The sequence below is a fragment of the Lygodium microphyllum genome, chromosome 1 (genome assembly GCF_053477565.2).
Source record: "Lygodium microphyllum isolate KBCC chromosome 1, Lygodium_microphyllum_v1.1.10, whole genome shotgun sequence".
In the NCBI taxonomy this organism is placed as follows: domain Eukaryota; kingdom Viridiplantae; phylum Streptophyta; class Polypodiopsida; order Schizaeales; family Lygodiaceae; genus Lygodium; species Lygodium microphyllum.
In genome coordinates, this window is record NC_141135.1 from 32,594,615 (window position 1) to 32,620,727 (window position 26,113).

General features: G+C 39.1%; 1 protein-coding gene across 3 annotated transcripts in view; it reads left to right on the forward strand.

The window, feature by feature from the left end:
* The window catches only part of LOC148040975 (inorganic pyrophosphatase TTM1-like), a 138,167-nt gene that overhangs the window by 60,257 nt on the left and 51,797 nt on the right, over positions 1–26,113 (forward strand). For all 3 annotated transcript variants that reach the window (XM_087675284.1, XM_087675280.1, XM_087675283.1), the window contains 2 exons: positions 9,133–9,246; positions 9,318–9,491. In XM_087675284.1, coding sequence (XP_087531410.1) covers positions 9,133–9,246; positions 9,318–9,491 — 288 coding nt within the window. The remainder of the gene's footprint in view (positions 1–9,132; positions 9,247–9,317; positions 9,492–26,113) is intronic.

Below are 26,113 nucleotides of genomic sequence, written 5' to 3' on the forward strand. Positions count from 1 at the left end.
GACAAATCTCAATAGATGTCTTCTTTGGTAAGTCCAATATCTCCATCCATCAACTAGATAGTTGGCTAGGTTTGGATCGATGTGCCAATTCCTCTTGAAGTGAACCACTACTTAGATCCTTTGTCTGGAGCATCCAATGAATGTAACTTGGTTAAGGTCCTCTCGATGGAGATGGCCATTCTCAACCATAAACGTAAATGTCTTGTCTCTACTAGTCACAAAGGCTGCTAGAAGAATGTCCCCTTGCGAGAAGAGATTGATCGAATTTATAGATCTGGCGGAACTCTCTCCATCACGGCCTTAATCATGGTGGAACTTCCTCCATCATGGCCTCTTCCTGGAGCTCTTGAAATGCAAACCAATCTTCCATTGATACAACAACGTGTAAAGAGAATCTCCCCCATGATAGGTATGTCTTGTGTTCAAGAGTTTAGCCGGGTCTAATCTCAAAAGTTGATTGAAGAGAAGAGACTACCTTCTCTTTCCTTCGGTTGTTTTGGGGGGTAGCTGGTGAAGCCCTGGTAGTGTAGATCTCCAGGCTTTGATAATAGCAACTACAAATCTGACCTCAAAACTTCTCCCTAAGTCCATGGTCCCGATTTGCTGAAAAATCTAGTGGATGTTGGGTTGCCATGGTCCTCCATGTGCAGGTGTCATAGCGTGTAGCCTACCTATCGAAAGTTTCTTCCAGGGCTCCTCACTTGGAAGCAAACCCCTAACAATGAGCTTAGCCATCGTCTAGCTATTTGGGTCTATGATTCCCAACCCTCCTGTGAATCTAGGCTGTATGATGACATCCCAAGCAACCTTCGCCCTAGGTGGGTTCCTATCTTTTTCAGACCAAATGAAGTTCTTGATAAGGTGCTTCAATTGGCTGATGCATGATGTGGAGAATGTGCCCAGTAGGAAGTGATCTACCACATAGTTGCAAGGACCGTGGTTGGGAACCACTACTCTTCTTGCTAGTGAGAGTTTTCGTTGAGCTCCAATAAAGAAGCTTCTATCTTATGCTCAAGAGGAGAGGTGCTAGTTGCTGTTCTAAGGTAATGTCAATCCCCACATGGTATCCAAGATATCTCATTGCGGTCCCGCAAGGAACCCACATGAAATCCTCATGTGGTCGCCACTCTTGATTGCCACTCCAGCTGCCTAGTGTCACATACCCAAAATCCATAGGACTTGTGCCAATTAATTAAGGCACTTGCTACTCTACAAAATATCTCTATGGCTGATACAAAGGCCCTAAAGTTACTCTCATCCTCGTCAAGATAGACTACCGTGTCATTTGCAAACTCCACATCCAGAAGCTCCTCAAACTCAAGGATGGGTAACTTGATGCCTCTAATATCTGTAGATCTCTCTCTTGAAGGAGCTCGTGGCCTTTGTTACAAATAAGAGTAAGAAGGGGGCTAGTAGGCAGCCCTGTCTAAGTGATCTTTGAATGTTGAACTTGTCTTCTCATGCCCCACTGGTCATAACCTGGCTATGAGCTGAGTAAAGAGCCGCTATTCCCTTGGCCCATTGCTCCAGATATCCCATCCTCAGTATTGTACCCTCTAAGAACTCCCAATTGATGTAGTTGTATGCCTTCTCAAAGTCGAGAAGTAGCACAACAATAAGGTCATGGTTCCTAGATCGAGCCAAAGTTGTGGACTTCAAGAAAGTGAAGATGTTGCGCTCTTGGACAAAACCTGTCTGTGTGTGGTGAATGATATCTGGCATCAATAGGGCTAATCTGAGATTGAGCATCTTTGCAAGGATGTTAAAGGTAGTTCCAAGCAAAGTAATTGGCCTCCACTATGTGATCTCTAAGATTCAAAAGGTAGCCACCTTTTTGAAGGAAAATGCATCACAATGATGGTCCATACTTCTTACTGCAAGGTAGCGCACTATCAACATGGGCACAATTAAGCAATGTTTGCTCCTAATTGATTGATGAGCACCTTTGAAGTGGATATTATGACTTCTTGGAATAAGTTGGATGCATCACAATGCAAAATTTGGAGCAATATAATAATAAGTTTTTGGAGGTATTGATTCCCGTTACTTCTTATCGTGCTGTCCCCCTTCATGAGCAAATCGAGAAGTATTGTTGTGGGGCCTAAAGGAATCAAGTATTTTTTAGGAAAGACCACCATGAGTAGCATGTCACAACTCATAGAGACGGCAAGTATAGTCGATGCTTTGGTGGGTTGAAACCATATGAGTTTTCAAGACGACGATGTGAAGCCATCTAAGAAGTTTTACAAGGTTGAGGAAAGGGGAAGATATGAAAATAGGGTTGAGAAGATCCAAAAACAGCAAATAAAGACTTGGAAATTGGTGTTAGAACGCAGAGAATTAATGGCTGCAAATAAATGCTTTGTAACCTAAACAAGAGGAACACACGGCAAGGGATTGTCCCAAAAGACAACAAGGCTGAAAAAGCTGAAAATAAGGGAGATTCCAAAGTCTAGAACTTCAGTTGGGTTGGTTCTTGATGTAGTGGAAGACCAGCCCAATGATGATGCTATTGAGCTTTGTATAGCATGGAGTAATATTAGAGATCATCATCCTTTGATATTCTTTGATCTTGGTGCATGTTTGAATTTCATCTCAATTGACTTGGCTGTTTCCATCTTGACATCATAAAGGATGAGATAGATCCCATGGTTGAGATTGGGATGACATGCAAGGAATATGTAGAGCTCATCACTCCTATCATTGAGAATCTTTGCTTGCACTTACAAAGTTATATGGATAGCGAAATGTTCTTCCTTGTCCTTGGTGTATCAGCTATCTACTGCTGCTATTTTAGAAGTAACAAAAAATCATCTTTCAATATAGTTGGTTTTTGCTAAGAATAATGATGATAATGAAAATGCTCGGAATGTATCTAAGTTGGATAGGGATCGCATTTCATTTCTGAAAATGTATGCTGATTGCTTTCAATCACTTTCAGGGCAATTACCACTTTGAAGGTTAGGAGATCATGCCATAGACTTGATCCTTGGTAGCAGCCCTCCTAATCAACCACCATGTAGGTTGAGTGTAGCCTAATAGGAGATTATGCACCGTTGGAAAAGGGGGTTGAGTCAATCCAGCTCGTATCGTTATTGTTGGCTAGTGCTTTTGGCCCAAATGAAGGATGGTTCATGGCATATGTGCATTGACTATGGTGCTTTGAACAAGATTATAATTAAGAGTTGTTTCTGATTCCTAGGATCATGAATAGGTTGTAGGGGGCAGCTGTTTTCAATCATATTGATTTCCACATAGAGCTTTTGTGGGTACATTGCTTGATGATAATGATAATATCTTCTAGGATTGAGGGAGAGCATAGAGAACACTTGGACATAGTGTTATTGAGTTGCATAATCATTGATTAGTGATCAATGTCAAGAAGAGCGTTTTCTTTTTGCATGAAAACCACTTTTTGGGGCATATTCTATCAACTAATGGAGTGCATATGGATCCCATGAAGGTTGAGGCAATACGGTCATGGCCACACTTGCGGAATGTGCATGAAGTTCACCTCTGAACATCTTGTATATTCATTCATTAATTTACATCATTCATTCATTCACTTTAGAGTTATCTTTCTTCTTTGTTTGTGTTTTGTGTTTTTGCATTTATGACATTCTTGTTTGAGTTTTAATGTTTTGGTTGAGATAAACGAATGGATGTAGTCATAATAAAGGAGATCTCTACAATCAAGAAAAATGATTCGTAATAGCTTAGGTTTACTAGAATAAATTCACAATGACTGAGACTTCCTTCCTCTCCGCATCCTATAGTGTCTTTTTAGGCTGCTTTATCACTAGAGGCCTTGAGGAGACATTATGAATCAACAAGGAGGATGACATATCATCAACTTCTTAGCTAGACATAGTTGCAAAGAGACATATTCTTTGGGTTCAAAACTTCATAAACTTTTCTAGAAGAAAGAAACATTTTTGAAAGTAAAAATATTGTTTTTTTTCCTTCTTTCTTTCTTTGAGGGGTAAATAAGTGAAGCCATCACTTTCTTCTTTCCTGAGCCCTCATTCCAATTTAATCCATCCCACATTCCACATGATGTTTTGGAATGAGAATCATGATGTTGCAACTTGACCCATTCCACATTGCACGTGGGCTATGTAACATGTTCATTTCAATTTTCTTTATGTAATATGTAATATGTATGAACCATAATGTCTGAGGTTTGAATCGTAGTATATCTTGTCTAAAGACTAAACTCTGACAAGGTCTATAACAGATGTATAACATGTTGTGCTCAATTGGCTCTCATATATTATCACTTATACTCAATTGGTATTTTTTTGTTTAAGAGAAAGTTCCATAGAGGTTTGAAACCTCTTTTCCTAGCTCAAAATCATAAAAAATCCATTTATAAAAAAACTTGTGTTTCTTATTTTATCCCCTTTTAAAAGAAGCTTATAAAACACATTTCTAATGTTCATTTCTAAACGTTTCTGAAGTTTTTGGTTGCTATGTGGCCAGATATATGTTTGATGACAAATGAGGAGTTCAAAGAATACATATGCGTATTAAGTATGGCAGCTATTGCTCTAAAACTTCTGAAAACCTTGCAAATACGTTTGGACTGGTTGGTGAGATTGGCCACTCTCCAATCAGGGAGGGCACTTTGCATTTGGGACGACTAGTGATCCATCTTCTTCATCTTAGCCTTGTGTGGTGTTAGACTTGAGGGATAATACTCTTGAGTCATATGAAGCAAAACCCTCCCTTGTTTCTCCTTTGGTATGCAGGATCTAGATCCTAACAAGTTTGAATATGTAAACAATCGAGGAGGCTCTAGATGCAAACATACATCCACAGGTATATCTGACAATGTATCCTGTGTTCCGTTTGAGTATGGAGTTGGTAGTCATTATTCTCTAAATCCTCCCATCCCTCGTGCTTTTGTGCTCAATACTTAGATTCTTCATTTGCATATCAAAATTTAGATTTTTTTTTTCTTTTGCTTTCGATAGCTTAGGATTATATTCGATATGTACATTCAACACAATATGAATAAGGATCTCCTATTTCCAGTGCTTGCACTTTTTATTTTTCAGTACCATATATTAGCTACCCATAGATGAATGCCACTCTATACCCTAGTACATCGTTAGTGGGAATCCCACCCATTAACAATGTGCCTTATACACACCCGTAAGTGAGCTTAGTTGTCTATCATGGGATCTATGTGTTAGGTATCCTCCTCACTAGCCTTGGACATTCCCCTCCCTTTAGGTGCATGAATATCTGTCCTCTGCTTATGGTACACCATCATACACTCCATTATACCCGTCACTTCCAGTAGGAATTTGCATCCTTTGCCAATAGAGTCCCAAGTGAACAAGGAAGGGACCGAGTAGTTTTGATATTTGTCTTCGACATCAATCTCCCTTCCTTGTTGTACCTACCCTTTGCATTGTTGTCATCATCATCTTCTTTGTAAAAGAGTACTTTGGCAAGTGAACAATTTCCATATGAGGGACACTATTTAAGTGGCACCTTGTTGCATGCACATTCTCATCATATAGGATTCATCTATGCATCTCATTGTGCAGAGCATCCTTAAGCAAATTGTGAGTTGTTTCTATTGGTGGCTCTCTTACTACCACACTTCCATATTTCTTCACCATTTTCTTTGTCATCGATACCTTGGATAGGTGGTTTGGGTAGTATTCTATTTGGGAATGTGGGATTTGACCATCTCTTTTATTTTTCCCTTCCCCATAGTATCCCCCTTTGCCTTCCCTTTGAAAAAAAGAAAAAGAGAGAAAAAGTTCAAAGTAATTCCATTGCCTTTGTAAGTCTTGATAGTTTGGGTTGACCCCTTTGGGCTCTTAGGGTAAGATGACCATTGCCTTTGTAGTCTTGGTAGGTCCTTAGGCAGTTGATATGTACCCTTGGCCTGATATCCTGGCTACTTTGTGGTGGGACTCCTCGAAGTATTATGGGCTAAGCTATGCTTTAACCTTTTACTCCCTGTTGCTGGCGATCATTCCTATAGCTCCTAGATAGTTATATTTGCAGTTTATGGAGGTTATAAAATCAGCCTTCCTTCTCAGAGAGGATGGTAATGACCTGCTTAATCAACAAATACAACAAGTATAAAATTCACATAAACTGAAAATGCACACTTTACTACTTTAATCTTGGACAATGGATAGCCAGTTGCCCCCAAAACTTGTGTCCCTTGCGGTATTTCTTTAGTTTTTATTGCAAATATATGGATACAACTGAAATTTTTTAATCTCCTTTGCTAATCCAAGTGCCTCTTGTTGTCAAATCTGACCAGTAAGCCTTAAATCAATTTTCCCTTGCTTTGCTTGGGGATTGGTCTTTACCCTGCTTCTTGAAAGACAAATTAAGCCCCAAATTTGATATGGATTGGCCAGTCTCTTGAATCTCCCGGAAATTCTTTAATTTCACTTGTTGGATTTGAAGTCCTAGGCCCTCAATTCTGACCATGCATCCCCAGGTGGCTATCAAGCCCTAATTTTTGTTGTAAATTAGGGTTTATAGCATAGTTTTCCAATATCTTCACCTTTGATAACTCAATTGGCTGGAATTTGCTGAGATAACTTAAGAGATGGTTATAGGATGAGAGAAAATGTTGTGGAGAGATAAATTTGAGAGTTTTATCACGAGAAATGTTGAAAAATTACCGATGGCTTGGTCAAACAACCATGGAAATTGTCATCTACAGCTTAGGACCACTAGAAAGGCTGTTGCTCTCTTCTATATTCTATAACCTGCGCCAAAAGAATCTTGGGCTACTATTTTGAACCTAGAGAACTCTAAATTGTTGTTGCCTATTGTAGGACTGGTTTCTAGTGGCTCCAAATCATATCACTGCCATCTCCTTGCTCTTTAACAGTCTTTTTTTCCTCTCACAATGGTTGGAATAGTCCACTAACTCCCTAGAAACATTTTTTCCACTTGCATGGGTAAGTTTTGCCAAGTAGCATTCTTCTAATCCCATTTTTTAGCATTATCCAACTTATTAAATTTAATTTGCAAAATATTAATTATGAAAATTCATTTGATAATTATTCTAGTGCCCAAAAAAATAATTCCACTAGCTAATAATTAAATTGGCTAGGCCAATTTGTCTTCGAAGTATCCTTGAGCAATTATTATTAGCCTTTAGACCTGTATTAATTCATTAATTAATAGCTAGTCTCTAATGTCACCACTAACATTAGTGGCTAATAAATTGGTGTAGGCCAAAATCTGACACCAAGTACCACCTAGTACCTGCCAGACATAACTTATTACAACTTTTGCCTTTGGCATCACAATTGATATTTGGGGATATTGGGTCCCACATTGTGAATAATTAACTTGCATTGCACATGTACAAGTCACATTAGCGCATTTAATTAACTTCTAATCAAATGCTAAGTAAAGCAATACAGTTTTATGTCCTCATGTGATAGGCCGCCCTATTGATTAGCCTCATCTAGAGTGGCTTCTAGTTGGCATTTTCTACAATGCAGGCCCATTCATAATTCGGCATCCGATTCACCTTCCTTTGCTGTTGCCCAACTTCCTACAGCCTCTAGTGTTCAACTGCCATCACTTTGGTTGATTACACTATTGCATTTACCAGGTCTAGCCCCAAAGATTGCTGTGTTTTGGTTTCCAGCCTCCTGCCCTTGCACTTTCAGCATCATCTCAACTCCGATTGGTGGTTACGAATTTCGGGATCTATCTCAAGTGGACGTCACTCTCCGTTTACTCCCATTGCTTTGCCTTTGAGCATCTTGTACATTTATTTATTTCATTTACGGCATTCATTCATTCACTTCAAAGTTCGCATTCTTCTTTGTCTATGTTTTATGTTTTTGCATTTATTGCATTCTCATCTGTTCATAAATTCTTTGTTTTCTTTGTGCAAACCCTTACATCACTTGACAAAAGGATGGCCTAGCTTTCATGCAAACACATCTTCATCTTCTTGCATGCCATTGGGCTCCATCAAAATAAAGATATGTTCATTCACTAGCTTTCTGTCCAGTCAACTTTATTAAGGAGCCCTTGGATGTCAATGCACCTGCTTATAAATGCATTTGGATTTCTTTAAATCAATGGTAAGAAAACATGTTAGCTTACTAGATTTTCCATCCATGGGAACTGTCGTTCTTGCCCTGCACATACATGATTTTGTGAAAACTTTTTATTTTGATCTGTGAATTTTGGTTTCTCACTTATATTGGAATATGCTGCAAGTTTTGTATAATTTGTGCATAGTAGTGATGGCTTTTTCATTACTCTCTTTTCGTTTAGAAGTGTAAGTCAATTGTTATGGCTATTCAAAGACCTAAGGGAATCAAATCCCAAACTCACCCTATAGGAACATGCTTATGTATGTCCGCTAGAGAGTCTCCAATGTCCCAACTTTTATACTTATACCAAGTAATGCACTTTACATTCTTGTGAGCTTTTTATAGTGCATCTTGTTAAATTCATAATCAGTCTCTTACTTTTAGAAATAACTCATCATTCTTTCCAAAAACTCACTGAAAAAATTATTAAAATAAATTCCTCCTTGAAAGCCTTTGCACTTCAAAGAAAATATTAGGGGCGATTTTGCTCAAAATGGCTATTTTTCTGAGGTTTCTAGGAAGCTCTTACATTTTTTCCTCCTATTGCCATACTTTTGACTTGAATTTATCTCTGCTCTTCTCCACTCGCTGGATCCCACTGTGTTCTGTTTGTTCTGATATTATGAAGGTTATCTGCTCTGTCTTTTCCCTGGTTATCCAGCTTGAAATAAATCATGTTGTTTGGGGGGCCTTAAATGACTACATTTTACTATAATCCACTGTTGGCTCTTCAAGTGTAGTCCATGCTCCATAAAACATTCTTAGGCATTTCAAACTAAGCATCCTGAATCAGCGTACCGTGATTTTTTTCTATTTAATTTCTGTGGGCAGTGGTGCTGATGGAGTTATAAGGGCACCTGATACGGAAACTTTAGAGTTTCAAGTTTGTTAGCTTACCATCAAAAGATTTTCTAGCGTTTTGTAGCCAAAAGTTGATTCTAGCAACATGATTGAAATTCATAATCTCAGACTCCAATCTTTGTCTAGTCAGCAAACCTTTATTAATGATATGGTTTACTTTTTGCAGGTCTATCCTATGTACAAAGCTTTTATTGAGCCAGATTTGGAGACTGCACACATAAAGATAGTAAACAGGTTCAATCCATTTTCAGGATTCCAAAGTGCAACCTACATACTGAAGGTAGGCAACCCTTTGTGTGTCAACTTTACGATCTATTGGAATTATATTGACAATCTGTCTTTGTGGTTCAGTCTGCTCGAACTGTTGCAGAAGACCAAATACGGCAGGTCCTTTCACCCAATCACGTGGAAACAAATGAAGAAACATATGATATCTATCTTTTGCCACCTGGGGAAGATCCAGAAACTTGCCAGTCTTATCTAAGAATGCGCAATCGAGATGGCAAATACAGCCTTATGTTTGAGGTGAGTTGTCAGGCATGCAGTTCCTATGTGGCAGATGTAAATGTGTTGTATGAAAGGAGGTGATGGAAGAAATCATGAATATATAGATGTTATGATTTGAATTCAACACTTGTTACTCTCCTCAGTGAGTGAATCACTACTATCCTCTTTCTGCTCCCTTCAGCCTTGCATGGCACTGGTCATGACTGAATGCAAAGTGGGAGACCTGCCCATGCAAAACTTAGCCTCTAGATGTAATTGAATAAAAATGAAAAATAGTTGGCCCTGCCCAAGGCTTACTTGGTCTCAATTTTAAATTCCTAACCACTTTGAATGTGTAAATATTGAAACTTTCCACAAATCTTAATCCAATTCATTAAATGATTCACTTCCAAACTCCCATGATATTAAAAGTCATTCCCAAGGGGCTATTCAATTTTCCTCACCAAGATTTGTCCAAAGTACCCACTGACACCTGTTCACAGCAACTTCTGCCAATCTCCCCCACTGCCCAAGCTAGGGTTGTTTGTCACCATGACTCACATTCAACTTCTCATGTACTCACATCACGTGCACAATTTAGTTGTCCCAAAGAAATAAGTTAAAATTTCACCCTATGACATTGTACATAGGTATTTTATACTATGCTCAGCCAGAAATGCATAAAACTCTTTAGACATATATTCCCCCTCTATTAGAATAGCAAGTACCTCCTTTAGTCTATAGGTCTTAACATATTTTCAGCTATACATGCAAACTCTTTGAAGCAGTAAAACGCTTTGGACTTAGCTTTGAAAGGATATACCCATGCATGCTTGAATTAATCGTCAATATAGTCACAAACTATATTGACCGGGCCCTCGCTTTGCTCCACCTCAGATCATCTATTCTCATGCAAATGATGTACATCTCTAGCGCATTTGCTTTGGATGCCTTCGATACAACTCTCTTTACGAGATGTCATGTCGTTAGATGGTTGAGGACCTTTCACACTTGAAACTGTCCAAGGATGTTTGTAAAGCTTGTGAGTTGGGGAAAAAATATGTCACTCCATTTCCTTAGCAATCCACTCACGGAGCTGAGGGGCCTCCTAGGTTGATTCACATTGACCTTCATGGGCCAATCCCCACCACCAACATTAATAGTGCGTTGTACTTCTTTTTCATTCTCGAGATACATGTGGGTCAATTTCTTTAAGTTTAAAATTTGACGCCTTTGCATATTTCTTTACTTGGGTGCATCTTACGCAAAACTAGATAGATGTCCGTGTAGGAACAATGAGGAGTGACAGTGGTAATACTTTGTCTTTCACAATTTTGCTGGATCGTGTGGGCTACAAGTAGGTTGCTAGAAGTGGTCATATCACAGGTTCACGAGCGCCCATTGCCTAATTTATGAGCACTCTCTTTATTCTCTATTTGATAATTGGCCAACGTAATTTGTGGTAGAACCACACCTTTATTTTTGTCTATAAAAGAAGGGAGTATGGCCACAATCCATTATCCATTCATATGCTTGCAGGCTCTTGATGTGGAGAGAGGGAGCTTGTGAATGTGTAAGCTGGTGCTCAACCATTGTACGCTTGTCATAGTGGATTCCTATTCAAGATTACATCTTGCACATTGTCTCTTTCGTCGATCTTGTGTCTTTCATTATTACGTTGTGTGTTTTGCTTCTCTAACAAAGCTCACTCGGACTAAGTGAATTTTTCACACCAACATAGACGCTGATGGAAACTTGGATAAGTACAAGGCTTGCCTTGCGGTACAAGGGTTTCAATAAAAGCAATGAATTGACTATGAAGAAACTTTTGACCTTATTTCACTTGTTAATAGATCTTAAAAGTGTCTTTTTGAACGGTTATTTGGAGGAGGAAGTCTATATAGAGCCATCTCTTGGGTTTTCTCTTTTAGAGCATAAAGATAAGGTCTTTCACTTTGTCACAATACAATACAAAATGAATTTGTATTCTTTCGATACGTTTGTATATTTAATTATTTGTTAAATTGGTTTTGTTCATAACTACTAGATATCTTGAAAAGTGCGTTAGAGCTGACCATTAGTAAGTAGTCATAGGTTATAGTGGATCCACATAGTGGGTTAGAGAAAGATAGTACACACTTTTATCTATATGACCCGATTGTACACTTATGACTCTGGAACTCAAGTATATTAGGATGAGACTCATGCACAGAAATGATTAATGCCTTGAAGTGTGGGCTAGATCCACCATAATAGATAGTTAGAATCAATAAGATGGCATTATCTTGAAATGTTTGTACAATGTGCACGTGTAGGTTTAAAGCCCAAAATGCATACTGTTATGTCCCTAGATATCCGGATGGGCACTAGTAACATTGTTTATAGTAGTCATAAAGTGACTTTATACAAATGCATTAAGGATACTTCGAGGTTAGGGCAGCCAAGTCATATTTATAGGACTCAAGGTCCTATTGTGTACATTCATTGTGTACAATGTGCACGTGTAGGTTTAAAGCCCAAAATGCATACTGTTATGTCCCTGGATATCCGGATGGGCACTAGTAACATTGTTTATAGTAGTCATAAAGTGACTTTATACGAATGTACTAAGGATACTTCGAGGTTAGGGCAGCCGAGTCATATTTATAGGACTCAAGGTCCTATTGTGTACATTCATTGTGTGATCACCACTCTTGGACTCTTGGCCCATTGGTCGATGCATCCATATACCGAGAAGGTATAGGCTAGTGGTATGGGATGCCAACCCTTGGTATGCGGTCGTGACCCAGAGTGATGCTAGCTCCTAGGCTTGGGGGTGAGCCTGTTTGGCTCTATGGTTGGGACGTGAGTTTGGTATCCAGTCCCCTTTATGGTGGGTTTGGCTTGCATCGTGTCTTGTGTGCAGGTTGGATTGTAGGGGGGCATTATGTTGAGAAATAGACAAATGATGTATGCTCCAGGAAGAGATGTCCTAAATCTCATATGCACAGTGAGGAGAGTGGAACAACCCAACTTCTATAAAACATTGTACTTGACTATCACTTTCACAATGATGAATACAATATCATGATGCTTTCCTCTTTCAGTTAGTGTCATTGTCATTGTTAGTCCAATACATAAGATTGTCTTTATGAGTCCAAGCTTCCATCTTGGAACCTAATTCACTTGTGTAACAGTTGTCTTCTCATTGTCCACGTCAACATGAATTTAGTCTTTACCCTCCATAGCTCCTGCCATGCTCTAGATCCAACATTTTCACTTGGTACCACAGCTTAGCTGAGCATGGCATAACTCCCCTCTTTGCTCTCTCAATCTCTCTTAACCTCAGGTCAGCTAAAGTCTAGCTCATGGTTTCATTTCTCACTTCCATCTCCACTTGACCTTGTGGGAGTCATAGCCAGAATAGTACCTAACCTACTTTGAGCGGCTAGATCTCTCTCTACAGGCCATATTTTCCGGTGCTTCATTTTGGAAAAGTGTTTCCTGACTTCCAAAGCTTCTCTGTGGCACATCAAACACCAACATTGTTCCAGCCAGAGCCTAGCATTACGTTTTTTGTCAGTAGCTACCCAATCTGTGCTTGCACCTGTTCGTACAGCCTACGCCACACATAGAGATCACGATGCTGACGATGATCATGGGGCATTTGAAGATCTCCAAGTGGACAATCTTAGGTTGAAAGGGCTTCCCAAAAATTCTCTCTCTATCTCTCACAATCTATGAAACCCTAATTGTTATCTTTGTGGGCAGCCATAGCCAAAGCTTCAAAGCTTAACATTTTCACTATTTCTTCTCATTGAAGCTATCACGAGTGATTTTAATCATTGAGCTACACTCTTTGAAGTTCATTGTAGATTTGGAAGTACCTGAGGAAGCTCAGAAGTCATCCACAAAGTTCGTGAGAGAAAGTAGATCAAGCATCGACTAGTATCCATTAATACTCAACTAGTGTCAATTTGACACTGATCTTCTTGTATCTCTTGACACATTGAACTATAACTCTTTTGCTGGTTATTTGAAGCTTATCAACATGGTAGAGCTTGAGCAAATAGCAAAGTTCAATGGAGAAGACTTCTATTCTTGGAAGAAAAAGACCATGTACCACCTCATGAGGAAAGATCTTTGGGATCTCTTTGAAGATGATGAAGGTGATGCAGATGGTAGGAAAGAAGATTTAGAAAATGGGATCCTTGCAGTAGCTCCACCAAAAACCAAAGAATGGAAGAAGATGAATAACAAGGCACTAGGCATCATTGCCTCGGGACTAAGTGATGATGTGCTACATCATATCTCTGGCATCAGAGATGCTAGAACTGCTTGGGAGGAACTTGACAGGATCTTTGATACCCAAGTAAAGAATTCAAAGATAAAATTACTCATGCAGTTTTATAAACTGGATATAAAAGATAGCACTTCCATGACCATACACATTAACAAGTTCAAGAGCCTAAGAACCTAGCTTGCAACTCTTAAGAAGAATATTGATGAAGATGAAGCAATAGCCGTACTGCTTGCAAATATAAATAAGGACCCATATGAGAATCTTGTATCCACCCTAAGTAATGTTCCAAGTCTCTCACTTAAAGATATTGAGTATTCACTACTTGATGGAGAAAGCAAAGTTAAAAGCAAGGATGCAAAGGAACACACCACCAACAATAATCTCTTATACACCAAGGGCACTTATGGAGCAAAAGGCCGTGGTCGAGGACTCAGTATCAACAACAACAAGGATCGGATTATATATCATTACTGTGGCAAGACTGGCCATACAACTAGTAAATGTTTTCACAAGAAAAAAACACAACATATGCAGAATGATCACCACCAGAACCGGTTCATGAATGAAGAAGAAGATACTTCCGCTACCATCAACAACTCTGATAGATTGTTCTAAAGAATTTTCATTGTATCTTTCATATGTTTTTTTTCCCATATTGGATTTGCTTTGTAAGAACCCTTGCCAAAGATGTAAAGTTTCAAGCTTTAACTTGACTAGGCTGCCTATGAGCTAGTCTCCCGAGCCATGTCACCATGTGGGGGGGGGGGGGGGGGGGGGGGGGGGGGGCGGCAAAAGCCAACAAGTGTAGGGACTCATCATTTGAGGAGGGGTGTTGAGAAATAGACAAATGATGTATGCTCCAGGAAGAGATGTCCTAAATCCCATATGCACAGTGAGGAGAGTGGAACAACCCAACTTCTATAAAGCATTGTACTTGACTATCACTTTCACAATGATGAATACAATATCATGATGCTTTCCTCTTTCAGTTAGTGTCATTGTCATTGTCAGTCCAATACACAAGATTGTCTTTATGAGTCCAAGATTCCATCTTGAAACCTAATTCACTTGTGTAACAGTTGTCTACTCATTGTCCATGTCAACATGAATTTAGTCTTCACCTTCAACCTCCATAGCTCCTACTATGCTCTAGATTCAACATTTTCACACATTACACATACATTGGAGGGGCTCGTAAAATTTTAGGGGATTCCTAAATTTTATAGATCTATTGGGCTATGCATCGATGCCCTTTGATCCATGATCCAAGCTTGCTAGGCATTTAAACTGTCATTAAATGTAGTTGTTGTTCCCTAGTGTCCTAGATACTAACATACACTGGTATCCGAGACACTGAGTGATATTAGGATTAGAGTTTTTATTAGCATTTCCTATGATAGTTAAGCTATGTAGGATTTCATTTTACCATAAGAAGACATTTGGTACATCATTAGAATGTAAGTGTGGCATTTTCATTGTGATTACCTTGAGGATTGTACTCTCTCTCATTCATTAATACATTGTTTCTCTTTTGTGATGGAGTATCATTCTCTATTGATATTCACATTCCCTCTTCTTTCCAAGTACAAATTAAGCCAAAATTTAAGGGTTTTCATCCAAATCTTCAAATTCAACTTGAATTTGCCCACAAAGATCTTCAAATGTCTTTTCTCTTTTGGAACAAGTTCAGACTTCCATTATGGAGATTCCACGAAGATTTTCTCAACATTTGGTAATCAAATCAAGTTAGCAAATTATCACCTATCCCACTTGAAGTAGCAAATTAGGGGTTTATCGTCAATTCTAGGAATCCATCATCGAATTAGAGATTTTCAATGATGGTCTTTGTTAACCCTCAAATGAACGAAGGTGGAAAATCCGGAAAAGCTAAAGCAGAAGACAAAGACAAAGGCCAAGGCAAAGAGAAACGGAAGACAAAGACACACAAGGAGAAGAGTCCTAAATAAGGGAGAAAGGCGCACAAGGAAAAGCACAAGTCAAAACTTTTGTAAAAGAGCACAAGCGCATCATGGTTTAATTCAAGGAGCGCCGGGGGCTCTCACCCGTGCAATTTGTAAATGTAGATGGGCGGTGGAAAGGAAGCTAGGAAGATAGAAGGACAATGGGAAAAAGGGCCTAGGCTACGGCCGGCCATGTAAAAAAGGGGAAAAGGGGATGACCGCCCAAAAGGGATTTAGGGTTTTGTATATAAAGTTGAAAAGTGAATGAGAAGCTCATTCTTGTGTGTGGCCAAAAGTAGCTCTCCTCTTCTTCTTCTTCTTCTTCTTGTTCTTGCTTGCTTGAGCTCGTGCTTGAGAGAGGGAGTGTGAGAGTGTGAGGGAGTGAGTGTGTGAGGGTGAGGGACTGAGGACGAGAAGCTCCCCATCTTTTCCTCTCTTCTTCTCTTCTCTTCTCTTTTTTTGTCTTGCTCGTGGCAATGGAGGTTGGAGTGTGGAGCTTGAGGATGGAGCTTGCTTGAAGCTTGCACTTGGATCGTGGAGCCACCAGAGTGCGCGGGAGAGGAGGTAACTCGAATGGCACGGAGGTAAGCTTACTATACCCGTAGATATGGATGGCGCGTCAGTTATGTGAGAGGTAGCCATTAGTGCTTGGCTTGGAACGCTTGAAACAATAAGCGGTCCGTGGGTCTTGGCGGTTGAGTGAAAGCTCCCACATTCTTAATCAAATTTGTGATTTTCATTATACTCCTCCAATTTCTCTCCTATTTTACCATCAAATTGAAGCTTTTGACAAATTTGGTTAAATTCAACCGAATTAAAGTCTAATTTAGCCTTTGGGGCAATGTAAGTCCTATTTGACTAAACATTTTGCAAGAAATCTTCAAATTTCTCAACAAAATTTGATGTTGCTTGAGCATGAGACGTCTTTGTAGTTACAAGGAAGGCTTCCATTGCAGTCTACTGTTCCAGCAAGGCCTTTACAGCTTCAAAGAGGAGTGATAGGAGAAAGAAGTGGAAGACCCAATGTTACCACTATGATAATAGGGACACCTTCTTTGGATTGCAAGAAGGGCTTGGCGGCCCCTTCTTTTGATTTCTATTATAGGTGCTGTGGTCAAACCTGAAAATCTGGATCTCCATAAAGGTGACAATCATTGACCTAATGAAGATCCTACCTTATCTTCATAAAAGTGAAAGTGAATATTCAATTTGAATATTTGGATATTTGATTATCTTCCTCCATCCTTATTCTTCTCTTTCTTTCTCCTTCTGACTAGTTTCTACATCATTCTTCTTCTCTTTTGATTTCTCATACCATTTGCATGTGAAGCTTCATATCACATTCTTGAAATGGATCAATCATCCAATGACCTTTGTAGTAGTAAAAGATATCTTTATCATCTTCACATTGAGTAGACAATGACAGTATGAATCAATCAACGAAAGAAATGAATCCAATATTGTTTCCCAATCCATGAAACATATGTTTAGATTTTAAAGAAAGAAAAATCTTGATCTTTGGTTGGATGAAATGTTATAACCAAAAGATCCCATTAAAAAATACCACTCATCCTTTCTATAACAACTTTTTTTTGAGAAACATGGATCCTTGAGCAAGGTTTAGTTGTGGAGGATGAAAGTCGGTTGGAATGTGAGAAATTTTAGGGACTTGTTTTCTCTCTTCACTTGGAAATTATCATATTATTGCTTATTTTTCACTCATAGCCATCAATAAGAATGATTTGTTGGGCATACTTGGTGCCAACGATAAGCTCAACACTATCAATGATCCTATGTGGGAATATATGATGCAACATGTTCTTGTCATGAAGAATTTATAGCATATTGTAAATGATCCTGAGTGAAGGTTGGCTTCTCTAACATCAAGGGGTGGCTCGCATGATGTCGAATCATCCTATTCCACATCACCTCCCACTCGAGAGTAGATTCGATGGGATGATTGTGATGACTAAGCACATGCCTTAATTGCTTTATCCATTAAGAGAAGTATCATTCTACACATCTGATCGTACAAACAGCCAAGGATGCATGGGATCAGTTTACATCATTGAAAAATGTGCATAATGAAGTGTGCATGGCTTACCTATGTAAGAAATTGGAAGATGTCTTCTTGGAAGGAGGTAACATGGATGCCTATCTTACTGGCATCAAAGATCTTTGAAAATAGTTATTGAATATTGATGAAGTAGTCATAGATAATTAGCTTATCTCAATTTCTCTTAATGGCATAGTTAAAGCTTATCAAGGTTTTGCTACTACTTTGTGGTGGTAACTATGGGCAACCAAGTTATCTATATCTTCAATAAGCTTGTGTCTCTCTTATTGCAAGAAAAACAAAGCCATCTTAATTGCAATGTGACTTTGGTGAGAGTGAACACGTCCTTTTCACCTATCATTGTGGAAAGGGGAAACCTAAAGCCAAAAAAAAGCTTGCTAGTTGAAAATCAATAAACCTTAATGCTAGTCATCCTTCTAGTTTCATGCTTTCTACATCAAAGGCATTTTCCCATGTTGATCCATCCTCTTTCAACCCTTCAAAAGATACATTCAATAAACTTAAGAGGTGCAAGTATTGCCAAAAGCCGGGGCACAAGATCATTGAATGTCAAAAGCACATTGCAATGGAGAAGGAGTCCGGTCTTGCTATCACACATGGGACCATAAACTATACTCAGTTTAAGGATTATACTTTTTCATTCAATGTCAGTAAAATCCTTCTATTTATAATATTTGTTTTTCTATCACTTATGCGGCTTCTACTTGGTATTTCGAGAGTGGTGCTCATAAGCACATCACCTCTTTTCGAGCATTATTTTCATCTCTCTCTCTCATGTATCTAAGGGGGTTCACAGTCGTGTGCCTATTAATAGTGCTTCTTATGGAATTAAAGGCATTGGCCATGTGCATGTTGTCTCTATTTTGAGCACTCCTTTAACATTGCAGGATGCTCTCTATGTGTCCTGCATCAAGAAGAATCTTATTTCTATTTTAGCCATTGCGACTTGAAGGCTTGGAGTAATTTTTGATGGCCCTTGATGTGCGGTGTATGATGATCAAGTTTTTTCTTCCATTGTCTTAACAAGCACTCTCACTAAAGGCCTTTACTGTCTTGATATATATGATCAACTAATGGAGATGGCAAGATGCATGATGAAGAGTAAGAATTTATTAATTTTTTTTTGGTTCGATGCTATTCTTTGTATTGCTTATGTTTTGAACAAGGGTCCCACAAGAGCTTTGCATACCATCACTCCTTATGAGGCATGAACTTTTAGATCATTGGCATATGCTAATATGTGCCTTCTTAGAAAAGGCACAAGTTGGATGATAAGGTTGTTCGTTGCATATTTATTGGAGATAGTGGTGAAAGCAAACGGTACATGCAAGATTATTTTCAGCAAAGATAACATCTTGGTTTATAATAATCTTGCAAGTAGAATGTTGATAGTTCCAAACCTTCTCTTTTGGATCATTGGCATATGCTCATGTGCCTTCTTAGAAAAGGCACAATTTGGATGATAAGGCTATTTGGTGCATATTTATTGGGTATAGTGCTGAAAGCAAAGGGTGCTAACTTTATCAAACTTCTACCAGCAATATTATTATTAGTCGAGATGTTATCTTTTTTGAAAATACTTCTTATCCTTTGTTGGAATGTAAAAATTAACCTATTATTGATGCTTTAGATATCTTTGATAGCCTCCTACCACTTTTTCATAATGGTTCCATGTCGGATCCTTCTCCTCAGCCTTCATTTCCACCATCTATAGGTATATTACATTAGCTGAATCAGCCTAATTTACAGCCATAACAGCAGCTTGATGCCTTGTCCCATGACGAGCCCACTATTGATGACAATTTAGAGTATACAAGGGTTGAACTTCAGCAGCCTAAAAGAGTCTTTGATTGGCCACTAGACACTCTTCGATATAGCAAGCAACCTCTTCATTTGGTTGCTTACATACGATCTGTTGCTCGCAAAGAACAAGGTAATCTTCTTACATGTGTATTATTGGCTACAGCATGCATTGAAGAACCTTCATGCTATAAAGATGCTTTTTTAGATGATTGTTGGGTGGAAGCAATGAAGGGAGAGATTAATTCCATCCATTAGAATGACACTTGGGAGCTATGTGACTTGCCTTGTGGCAAGCATGCAATAGGTACCAAATGGGTTTATAAAATGAAAAGAAAGTTAAATGCTTCTATTAACATGTACAAAGCCCGCCTAGTGGCTATGAGCTATGCCTAACAAGGAATCACTACCTTTGTCCTTACCTCTTGCATCACTACCATTAGGAGTATTATTACCCTTGTTGTTAACTTTCATCGTGAGGTACATTAGTTGGACATCAAGACGATGGATATCTCATTGAAGAGGCATATGTTCTGTAGCCTTTAAGGTTTGAAGTCAAAAGCTTTGAGCACCAAGTTTCATGATATGCTTGTCACTAGAACCAATGCTAGTCAATTTGTAGTATCTAAGGTTGATTTACATCAGACTTTTTCCATGACGGATCTTGGTCTACTTTACTATTCCTTGGTCATCCAATTTGCCACTATCGAGAGGGGGGGCATCATCATGACACATTCCAAGTTATTTGACAAATATAGAGTTTGAGTTTGAGGATTGCAAGCCCATGTCTACTCCCTTGGAACCTTGTTTTAGATTCACTTTTAATGATGGTAGTAGATTCTTTAACACTACTTTATATCAACAAGTTGTTAGATGCTTGAGTTATCTATGTCACAAGAGGCGTGATCTTCAATTTGCTATCTCCTTGTGGAGGAGATTCATGCACAGCCCTTCGGTACTTCATTGGCAGTCAATGGAGCCGTCTTTCGATATCTTAAAGTCACCTAGGATTTGTCTTTTCTACAAGGTTGATTCTTCACTCTCCTTGCACGGATATTCAGATAGTGATTGGGTTGGATTGGGTTGGATGTTCACATTCTCCTCTCACTCATAGTGGCAATTATTTCTTTTTGGGTATATCTCTTGTTTCTTGGTTCGGCGAGAAAAGCTACAGTTGCTACTTTTGGCTGTGAGATTGAGTATAGATCTGCATTCATGGTCATAGTGGAGTGTGCTTGGCTCATGGTGCAATTAATTTAATGGAAAATGAATGAGAATGAAAGAATTAATTGATGCATAACGATACTTGATTACGAATGAGAAGCAATGTGTTAATGAGTGAAAGAGGGTACAACGTTCAAGGCGATTACACTAAATAATGCCACAATTATGTGCTAACGAGACACGAACCGTGAAGCGTCTTTGAATGATAAAATGAAACCCTAATGGCTTAACCATCATAGGAAACCCTAAAACAAACCCTAACCCTAGTGTCACTTTCCTAGGACACTAGGGACAACAATTGCATTTAATGATAGTTTAAATGCCTAGGGAGCTTGGATCATGGATGAAGGGCATCAATGCATAGCCCACGCGATGGCCTACAAATCCCCTCCATGAAATGGGCGGACTGATCTAGGAACATTGACAAAATCCTAGAAAGTAAAAAGAAATATAAGGTCATGGTTGCACAAGTTTATCCGAGTGTATATGGCAACCTATGACAATACAGAGTATGAGAAATCATGGAACAGATGGAATCAAGTTCAAGGCTGACTGAAGAGCTCGAAACTTTGGTGGAGGAAGAGCCTTCGTGAAAAAGAATCTTCCAATTTGTCTTTAGTGGGGTACATAAGACAACTCTATTTCGCTAGCTTACATCCGCTTACGAACATAATGGTAATAAACTTCTATATGCTTTGTGCGAGTATGGAACATTGGGTTTTGCGCAATGGCCAAAGCACTTTGGCTGTTAGTGTAGATAAGTGTCAGAGCTGTCTGGTGCACATGAAGATCTGCAAGTAACTTGTGGAGCCAAACACACTCCACTACGAGTGTGAATGGTGCTTTGTACTCAACATTACAACTAGAAGTAGCAACTGTAGTTTGTTTCTTGATACTAAACCAAGAAACAAGAGATGTACCCAAGAAGAAACATTTGCCGAGAGACACAAGAATTTGAACATCCAGCCCAATAACTATCAGAATATCCATGCAAAGAGAGTGAAGAATCAGCCTTGTAGGGCCAAAATTCTGGGTGCCTTTGAGATACCAAAAGACACACTTCATTGCTTGTCAATGAAGTACTGAAGGTTTGTGTATATATTTGCCTAAGTGGGAGACAACAAACTGAAAATCGGGCCTCATATAACTTGGGTCAATCAAGAATCCAACAACTTGTTGATATAAAGTAGTATCGAAGGATCTGCTACCATAATCAAAAATAAATTTGAAACCAGGCTCCAAGGGAGTAGACACGGGTTTGCAATCCTCAAATTGAAAGCATTGAAGAAGTTGCCCAATATTCTTGGACTGCATCATAATGATGTCCCCTCAATGGTAGCAAATTGGATACCCAAATAATAGTGAAGTAGACCACGATGTATCATGACAAATGTTTGTTGTAAATCAACCTTAAATGCTGCAATTTGACCAGCATTGGTCCTAGTGACGAGCATGTCATCAACATAAAGCACAAGAATGATAAAATCAGATCCCTAATATTGAATGCAAAGAGTAGCCTTGGTAGGGCTATTTTGAAATCCAAGATGTAATAGATGAGAATGCATGCGGGCATACTAAGCCCGTGGAGCTTGCTTTAAATCATAGAAAGCCGTCTTGAGGCGACAGACTTTGTGCTTAGAGCTTTTAATTGCAAATCTTGGAGGTTGAGAAACATATACCTCTTTAGTGAGATATCCATTGAGAAATGCGGTCTTGATGTCTAGTGGATGTACCTTCCAATGAAAGTGGGCAACAAGGGCAACAATATCCCTAATGATAGTGATGTGAGAGGTAGGGGGAAAAGTCTCCTTAAAGTCGATTCCTTGCTGTTGGGTATAACCCTTGGCAACAAGCCAGGTTTTGTATTGGCAATAGAATCATTTGATTTTCTTGTAATTTTATAAGCCCATTTGATACCTATTGCATGCTTGCCATGAGGCAAGTCACATAGCTCCCAAGTGTCATTCTGATGGATTTGAATCAATCTCTGCCTTCATTGCTTCCACCCAACAATCATTTGAAAAAGCATCTTTATAACATAGAGGTTTTTCATTGCATGCTGTAGCCACCAATGCACATGCAAGAAGATTACCTTGATCCTCCGAAAAGTGGCTTGTGTGTGGGAAGCCAAAGGAAGAGTTTGTTTGTTGTCCCGAAGAGTGTCTAGCACCCAAGGAGGGACTCTTTTAGGCTGCTGAATTTCAGCTCTTGTATGCTTCAATTGATCAAGAATAGGAGGCTGCTCTTTAGACAAGGTATCATGATGCAGTTGTGGTTGTAAATCAGACTGAATAGACTATTGTAATGTATTTGTAAATGGTGGAAATGAAGGCTGAGAAGAAGGATCAGCCATGGAACCATTATGGAGAAGCAGTAGTAGGCTGTCAAAGATGTCTGAAGCATCAATAGTAGTCTGTTTTGACAGTCTAGCAAGGGGTGAGAAGCATTTTCAGCAAAGATAGCATCTCTGTTGACAATAACCTTGCTTGTAGGGCTTGATAAAGATGGTACCCTTTACTTTTAGCACTATATCCAATAAATATGTAGGGAATAGCCTTATCATCTAGCTTATGCCTTTTCTAAGAAGGCACATGAGTATACGCCAATGATCCAAAAATCTTTATATGAGAGAGAGAAGGCTTGGAGCAATTCCATGCCTCATAAGGAGTGATGGTGCGTAAAGTTCTTGTGGGACATTTGTTCAAAACATAAGCGACACATAGAATAGCATCGAACAAGGTAAATTCTTACTCTTCAACATGCACCTTGCCATCTCCATAAGTAATCTATTCTTCAATTCCGCTACTCCATTTTATTATGGGGAGTAAGGAACAGTGCATTGATGCCGAATACCTTGGGATGCAAGATACTTTGAAAACTGTTTGGAAAGATATTTACCTCCCCTGTCAGCGTGAAGGGTCCAAATGCAAAAGTTGCTTTGATTTTCCACTGTGGCAATAAAAGTCTTGAAGCAAGAGAAGATTTCAAACTTAGATTTCAGTCCATATAGCCAAGTGAATCAAGATTTGTCATCTATGAATGTGACAAAATATAGAAATTCACCAATGGATTTGGTCGGCACAGGACCACAAACATCACTATGAAGGAGATGTAAAATAGATGTCGAATGAACATGAGAATCCTTATGATAGGAAAATTGATACATCTTACCAAGTAAACAACCTTCATAGATGTAATTTGATGGCAAGTGAAATTTTGAAAGATCTTTAACCATATCATCTAATTGGAGCTTCATCAATGCTCAATAGTTAATGTGACCAAGCCTCTAATACCATAAATGTGTATCATGAAAAGATTCCTTAGTTAAAAAGGCAGTATCAATAGGATTTTCAATAAGTTGCTGATCATAAGTATTAAGAGGATAGAGACCTTTAGTGAGGGTGCTTGTCAAGACAACGGAAGAAGAAACTTGATCATCATATACTGCACATCGGGGGCCATAAAAAATGACGCAAAACCTAGAAGTTGCAATGGTTGAAATGGAAATAAGATTCGTCTTGATGTCGGGCACATAGAAAGAATAATGAAGATGACTTGCACATGTCCAATGCCCTTTACTATACCCCCCTTAGGTACATTAGAGGGAGATGAAAATAATGTGCAATAAGAGGTGATGTGCTTAGATGCACCATTGTTGAAATACCAAGTAGAAACCGCATCAGTGATAGAAAAACACGCATCATGAATAGAAGGATTATACTAACACTCAATGAAAAAAGTACAGTCCTTAAATTGAGAATAGTTTGTGTTTTGATGTGTAAGAGCGAGATCGGATTCCTTCTTCTTCTTCTTCTTCTTCTCCTCTGATGCAATGCGCTTATGACATTTAGTGATGTCGTGAATTGTCTTTCGGCAATAAATACGCCTCTTAGGTTTGGTGAATGTAATAAATACGCCTCTTAGGTTTGGTGAATGTACTCTTGGAAGGATAGGAAGAGGATGGACCAGCATGGGAGGGTGTCTTCGATGTAGAAGGGGTGGAAGAAGAAGGATGACCAATATGAAAGTTTGCTGATTTTCACAAGCAGCCTTGTTTTCAACCTTCACTTTGGGTTTTTCACGATGGTGGGTGGAAAAGGCTTGTTTGGTTGCCATGGTAGCATTGTGGTTGAGCCGGCTTTGTTCTTCATGCAACAAAAGAGACACAAGCTACTCGAAATCGTAGGTAACTTGGTTACCCATTGTTATCGACTACAAGGTGGTAGCAAAACCTTGATATGACTCTGGTAGACATTAAGAGTGATGGAAAAAAGTTGATTATTAGAAACTTCTTCATCATTATTTAATAATTACACAATAAGATTTTTTATGCTAGCAAGATAGGCTTCCATATTATCTCCTCCTTCCAGGCAAACGTCTCCTAGTTCTTACGTAGGTAAGCAACACTCGCTTCATTGCACACTTGATATAATGATGCAAGCTTATTCCATGCTTCCTTGGATGTCTTGCATGATCGGATGTGTGGAATGGTGGCTCTCTTTATGGATAAAGCAATTAGGGCATGCGCTTGGGCATCACATCCATTCCATCGAGTCTGATCTTGAGTGAGAGGCATTGTCGAAGAAGAAGATGATTCGGCATCATGAGAGCCACCTCGCAATGTGGAGGCTAGAAGCGGTGCCAGTGTTGAAGAAGCCGGCCTTTGCTTAATGTTGTTCGCAATATGCCATAGATTATTCGTGACAAGAACATGTCGCATCGTGTAAGTCCACATTTGGTAATTGGTGCCATTGAGCTTGTTGTTGGCTCCAAGCATGCCAAATAAATCATTATTATTGTAGCATGAGGGATGGTTAGCAATAAAATTACAATTTCCAAGTGAAGAGAGAGAATAGATGCACGAATAATAATAAATCATTGTTAGAAGAGATGCTGCTCGCGTCAACAAAGTCGAATAATATGAAGAACATTAAATTTTTACTGTTGTTTTCCTGCTAAGGAGAGACAAAAATATGCAGAAACTTATTATTTTCAGAAATAAAATATTACATGATCAAGGCGGTAATCATGGCTTCTAGCCCATAGGAGTTTAGCAGTTGGCACTTGGATTGGATATGGCAAGGATCTAGTGGCTTGCGCGCGATGTGGTGAGCTAGAGGAGACATAGAGACATTGCCTATGGGAGTGTCCTAGAGTCCAATATATTTGGAGGAGAGCTCTTAGGATAGTATTCCATGGTACTACAAAGTCCATGGTGGTGACATGGGGGGACTGTAGCTTGGGTCACAAACAGAGGTTCAACATGCAGCTATGAGGACACTCAGGGGAGCATTTCTTTTCTCATAATTGGACAACA